At 35.2% G+C, this 7004-nt stretch overlaps 1 protein-coding gene across 1 annotated transcript in view; it reads left to right on the forward strand.

The window, feature by feature from the left end:
* cpm (carboxypeptidase M) overlaps nucleotides 1-6485 on the forward strand; it is a 45531-nt gene extending 39046 nt beyond the window's left edge. Inside the window, exon 9 of the mRNA XM_052555118.1 lies at nucleotides 5699-6485. Coding sequence (XP_052411078.1) covers nucleotides 5699-5947 — 249 coding nt within the window. The 3' untranslated portion in view covers nucleotides 5948-6485. The remainder of the gene's footprint in view (nucleotides 1-5698) is intronic.
* Nucleotides 6486-7004: the final 519 nt, after the last annotated feature.

Genomic DNA, 7004 nt, shown 5'->3' on the forward strand with positions numbered 1-7004 from the left:
GTTCTAGATATTATATCTTGATATAGAGATCTAGAGATTATATCTAGATATAGAGATCTAGACATAGAGATCTAGATATTATCTCTAGATACAGAGATCTAGATATTATATCTTGATACAGAGATCTAGAGATTATATCTAGATATAGAGATCTAGACATAGAGATCTAGATATTATCTCTAGATACAGAGATCTAGTTATTATATCTTGATACAGAGATCTAGCTAGAGATCTAGATACTAGATCTAGATACAGTTCTAGATATTATATCTTGATACAGAGATCTAGATATTATATCTAGATTCAGAGTTCTTGATATTATATCTAGATTCAGAGTTCTTGATACAGAGATCTAGATACAGAGATCTAGACATAGAGATCTAGATACAGAGATCTAGATACAGAGATCTAGATATTATATCTAGATACAGAGGTCTAGATACTATATCTTGATACAGAGATCTAGATATTATATCTAGATACAGAGATCTAGATATTATATCTAGATACAGAGATCTAGATATAGAGATCTAGATATTATATCTAGATACAGAGATCTAGAAATAGAGATCTAGATATTATCTCTAGATACAGAGATCTAGATATTATATCTAGATACAGAGGTCTAGATACTAGATCTAGATACAGAGATCTAGATATTATATCTAGATACAGAGATCTAGAAATAGAGATCTAGATATTATCTCTAGATACAGAGATCTAGATATTATATCTAGATACAGAGGTCTAGATACTATATCTTGATACAGAGATCTAGATATTATATCTAGATACAGAGATCTAGAAATAGAGATCTAGATATTATCTCTAGATACAGAGATCTAGATATTATATCTAGATACAGAGGTCTAGATACTATATCTTGATACAGAGATCTAGATATTATATCTAGATACAGAGATCTAGATATTATATCTAGATTCAGAGTTCTTGATACAGAGATCTAGATACAGAGATCTAGATACAGAGATCTAGATATTATATCTAGATACAGAGATCTAGAAATAGAGATCTAGATATTATCTCTAGATACAGAGATCTAGATATTATATCTAGATACAGAGGTCTAGATACTATATCTTGATACAGAGATCTAGATATTATATCTAGATACAGAGATCTAGATATTATATCTAGATTCAGAGTTCTTGATACAGAGATCTAGATTCAGAGATCTAGATACAGAGATCTAGATACAGAGATCTAGATATTATATCTAGATACAGAGATCTAGAAATAGAGATCTAGATATTATCTCTAGATACAGAGATCTAGATATTATATCTAGATTCAGAGTTCTTGATACAGAGATCTAGATACAGAGATCTAGATATTATATCTAGATTCAGAGTTCTTGATACAGAGTTCTAGGCATAGAGATCTAGATACAGAGATCTAGATATTATATCTAGATATAGAGGTCTAGATACAGAGATCTAGATATATCTTGATACAGAGATCTAGATATTATATCTAGATACAGAGATCTAGAAATAGAGATCTAGATATTATCTCTAGATACAGAGTTCTAGATATATATAGAGATGTATATCTCATTCCTGATGTCTTAACCAATTGATTTGTTTGCAGACTGTGATATGAGTCTCAATGTGTTCACACTGTCTGGTGGCCATTTTGAAAGACCTGGAACTTGGATGTTGTAATAATTTCAGTAACATCAAAAAGATAGTTTTAGCAGCATAGCACAGATGCTACAGAACACAGTTAGCGCACTAGATTGTGTGCTAAACTAATACATAACTTCACAGGCATTACTGGATTTACATCCATATTATTATAAATGTAGTTTATTGATGGTCTGTGGTTTTATATCGCTGATTTCATATTATTGTAAGGTGACCTTAAAGGGTACACAACTACAAGAATCTCACAGCTTCAGTGAGACTTTAATATTTAATTTAATATTATAAATACAAATTAATATTACAGGAAATGTATAAAAAAGTGCTGTTCCAATTAAGCTCAGTGTGCTCTCCTTAAGCTCTTCCACATTGAATGTGTATGTAAATATTTAATAAACAAAATATTTCTTTACAAAGGTTGTTTAAAATAAAGTAGAATTATTAATAAAATATAATGTGAGCTTAATAGGAACCGGGGTGTGCTTAAAGTTTACAAAAATGCACTCCTTAAGCACAGCCATAATTATGTATATCTTCATTTAAATGTCTTTGTCATTTGAAATAAAACTCAACATATTAATCTCTAACACAAACTTTTGTACTGAAATTAAAGTTCACTAATAATGTCTCAATATAGATTTTGGTGAGCATAACAGGTACGTTTTCCCTTAGAGATTAGAAATTCTAAACCGGTTTTATTCAGGGGATAAAGCATAATTGGACAAGGAAATAAAGTAAAATGTTCATGTGTTTATATTTTGTGGAGAATCCTTTGCAGGCATTGACTGCCTTAAGTGTCGAAGTCATGGACATCTACAGAGACGCGTTTTCCTACTTTGCCAGGCCTTTACTGCAGTTGACATGATGAGCTGTGTGTTTGTGGGTCTTTCTGCCTTTAGGCCCCTGTTGAGATTGACTAGAATATTACACATTTAACTGTCAAAAACCCCTGGGTTGCTTTGTTTCGTCATTGTCCATGTTTGCAGCCAATCAGGGGCCTGTACCATGATGATAGCTGAACAAATTCAGAGTTACAGGATTAGTTTTGAGTTGACAAAACCAAACCTCTCCAATCCGGCTTTGTTGGTACCATGATGCTGTTCATCAACTTTCTTTGTCAATTCAGGCTTTGATCCTGAGTTTGTGGAGCGCGTGCACATGAATGTGTGACATCACTGGAGAACAGCCAATCACGAGCCTTGCAATACAAAGCAAGTTTGATTTACTTCTCGCGAGAGACCCAGCGAGATTCAAAACTAAAGGTTAAAGGTTTTGCTAAAGATTAAAAGATTGAAGAATATGACAAATTTAAATGTCATATGAAAAATGAAGGAGGACTAATAAAATAAATGATCTTGCTCCATCAGTGTAGTCACAAGTGGAACTTGTTAACTTAGTTTATACATTTGAAAATATATAGTGATAGAGACTTGAACACGTAAGTTTAGATTTGTAATTTTTAAAATAGTTCAATCTTTTGATACTACAGCTTATTTATATTACATGATCTGTATACATTAATATTTATTTAAAATAATTTATAATAACTGTTAAACTAAAATTGCTTGTCTGTAAGAGATAAATAATAATATGAATCACAATAATTATATAAAACATAAAACGACTCCGTTATTATCATTAAAGCCAGACTTCTATTTTTTATTTTTTTTTAAGCATAAAAGTGACCTTTAATTTGGAGCAAGATAAACTGGAGTGACTTTGTGTCAGACATGTGTCACTTCTCTCACATCTGATTGGTTCACCTTCAGTTTGAGATCTTGAATCCAGAACATAACCTGCCCCGGAGCAGGTTAGCCGTGCAGCGTTAGAAACCATGGCAATGAACACCGATTAAAGCCGAGCTACTTTCATAGTACCTAAAACCCAGGGTTGGCGGAAACTAAGCTGAAACATAGCTGGCAAGCCACCTAATCCAGCTTCATGGTACAGGCCGCCCCAGGTTTGCTGCATTTGACCGAATCTGGGCTGAGAGTATATCACTATATTCAGAATTCTTCTGTTTCCAGTAACATTGTCATCATCAGAGCCATGCATGCAATCACCTTGCTCCACGCTTTGGATTATGAGCGGTTCCTATCCTTCTGGTACAGGTTCAGAATGTCCAAATAATGTTTTTCCAGAAGTTTTCTGGCCAAGTCTACTCTGGTCTTGTTTGCGCATTGTGGTGAACCTTCCTGTGACGTCTGCGCTTGATTGAAGACCTTGATCGTGACATGTCTATCTTCTGAAGAGTGTTGTTCACGAGACTGGATGTTGTGAAAGGATGCTGTGATCATCCAGGACTTTGTTCCTGCATGTTTTGGTCACCAGCTAAAATAAACATTGTGCGTGGGGGTAATAAGACTTGAGTATGATGCAGTATCATAAAATAACGTTAGTTTAATTCCTAAACCTGAGGCAGAGGGTGCCTTTGTGTTAAAAGAAATCAAAGGCACCCTGTTGTATATGGATGTTTTTATTAATATCAAGTGTGTTGATGCAGTTGTAGCATAAGAAATGGATTTGCTAAGGTCTTGGACATGAAGGGTAGGTAATAGCGAAAATGGCATATATGGTTCAGGGAGTGTATTCCTTGACTAATTAAATGTTACTATATCCATTCCACTTTCAAAACAGAGACCTATTCTTTCGTTCTTATCCTTACTATTATTTTTCGCCCTATCAATAACATAAATCATTTAAAAGTATAACATTCCATAATCTATTTTGTCTCTGCTACCTGTATCAGGGTGCACTTTAATTGCATGTTCAGGTGTTTGTGATGAGGTATGTATGCATTGCCAATATGTAATTTAATGAAACCTACAATTTCTTGCAATTACATGTTTTTTCCTTTATATTGTTTGTGGTGAAGTCATACCTCACCACAAACAATATAAAGGAAAAAAACATGTAATTGCAAGAAATTGTAGGTTTCATTAAATTACATATTGGCAATGCATACATACCTCATCACAAACACCTGAACATGCAATTAAAGTGATACAAAGTGAACAATATAAAGGAAAAACCATACATTTCAAAACTTTAAAGGGTTAGTTCACCCAAAAATCTAAATTCTGTCATTAATAACTCACCCTCAAATCATTCCAAACCCGTAAGACCTCCGTTCATCTTCAGAACACCGTTCAAGATGTTTTAGATTTAGTCAAAGAGCTCTCAGTCCCTCCACTGAAACTGTGTGTACGGTATACTGTCCATGTCCAGAAAGGTAAGAAGAACATCATCAAAGTAGTCCATGTGACATCAGAGGGTCAGTTAGAATTTGTTGAAGCATCGAAAATACATTTTGGTCCAAAAATAGCAAAAACTACGACTTTATTTAGCATTGTCTTCTCTTCCGTGTCTGTTGTGAGCACGTTCACTGCAGTGTATGATATCCAGTTCGCGAACTCATGTCATGTCAGTTATTAATGACATAATTTAGATTTTTGGGTGAACTAACCCTTCAAGGTGGGCGTACACTGTGCCAATTCTGATGGTTGGAAGATCGTATGTCCACGCACATGTCTACGTCTTTCTTCTTCTGTGGTTTTCCTAGTTCGTGATTGGTCAACTTCAGGTAGATCAACTAATCAGCTCATTCAACTGCACACGTCACGAATTCAAACCGATAGCTCATGAACTTTTTAGACATGTTTAAAAATGATCAGGAGGTCGGGAAGTGCTCGTAATTCCTCGCAAATGATACGAGCCGCGACCATACGAGCACACGATTTCCACATGATAAAAAAATAAAAATTGCATGCGAACGACAGCTGTCGTACGACAGCAAAAATCGAACCATGTACGTCCGCCTTTACCAAAAACTAATTAAAAAATGCCTAATACAAACAAAAATACATGGGGACACTTGCTGCCGCCAATCTGGTCAAAATATAACTTTTCTTCTCTTCTTTTTACAAAAAATGTATTACTCATGCAATATAGACTGATGAATAGTGCACATTTACACTTTAAACATTTCTTTTTCATTTAGACACTGAATAACAGCTTTTGTTTCCTATCTTCAGGTGACAAACCCAGGACACAAAACCCTCACCCAGACCGTTCAAGTGCCATATGGTCCTAGTGCATTCTCTGCACTTACACAAAACTTTCTCCTGCAAAACAGTGACTACAGCTCAACAGCAACACAACTGCCCCAGTCCTGCACCACCCCAGATCCAGTAATCCAGGAGAGCGACAGTGCCACCCTGCTGCCCAGTGTGTTCACTACACTTACCTTATTCTTCCTCCAAAGACTGCTGATGCTGTCCTGAAGGAGCACAGACTCTGAAACATTAAGGACAAACTCATTTATGCTTTTATTGCACATTTTTCCTACCTTCTGTAAAAGAGATTGTGACAACATATCTACAATTGTCAAAACTGTCCACACACATGCAGCAGGTCAAGAATATCCACAAGCCGCTGTAGTCATTATACTTTTTAGGACCAACATACAAATCCTTGACTAAAACCCTCAACCACTTGACATTTAGTTTCAAACTAGCCTTGTTTGATTTAGTCTCATTTAAATTGCTTTTCAATAGTGGAAAACAAACTCATGAAGAGCATCAAAGTTGAAGGCTTTGTATATGAAGAAATATAGCACACATACGAAAATGTTATTGTTGGACCAAGTTTCTAGTCTTGACCGTTTTCTTTGCAGTTATTGTTTAAAAATTAGCAGATTGTGTCAAGCTAATAACTTCATTTCTACATTGACAGTCTTTTTGCAAGCCAAATGAAAACCAGTGCTCTTTCTACCTCACATTAAAGACTGACAGTCCCTTCAATAAACATGTCAAACACCAAGATCTGCTGTCTTCTTTTTCCACAAGTCTCCTGCAGTATGTGTTCTGTTTTTTTTAAGCACACAATTTTTTTTGGCTGCACTAACCACAGACATTTTTAACCAGCTTGGCCCCCCACCACCCTAAAAGCAGTGACTACAACTGTTTAAAGCATTCCCTTTCCAGTCCAAACCCCGCATGCAGCCTTTCAAATAAAAGGTGACAGACATTTGTTAAATGATTGTGCACATATCAAGATATACTCACCAAATTTAACATCGCAATATCTTTGTCAGCAACAGAAAAATCAAACAGTAGATGATTATTCAAATACATGTTAACTAGTATTTTAGTCAAACATTGCCAGTCACCCTAATGTTGTTTTGAATAACGGTTCGCTTTTTTTTTTTACTTACAGTAACAATGTTGTTTCTGGGGGGTTGGCAAACACTACCATTGCACCTTCAAAATTCTCCCTTTTTAGTAACAAGGTTATTCTAGTGCAGGGGTGTCAAACTCAATTGCTGGAGCCCTGCAGAGT

Source organism: Carassius gibelio, chromosome B4 (assembly GCF_023724105.1).
Source record: "Carassius gibelio isolate Cgi1373 ecotype wild population from Czech Republic chromosome B4, carGib1.2-hapl.c, whole genome shotgun sequence".
Lineage (NCBI taxonomy): Eukaryota > Metazoa > Chordata > Actinopteri > Cypriniformes > Cyprinidae > Carassius > Carassius gibelio.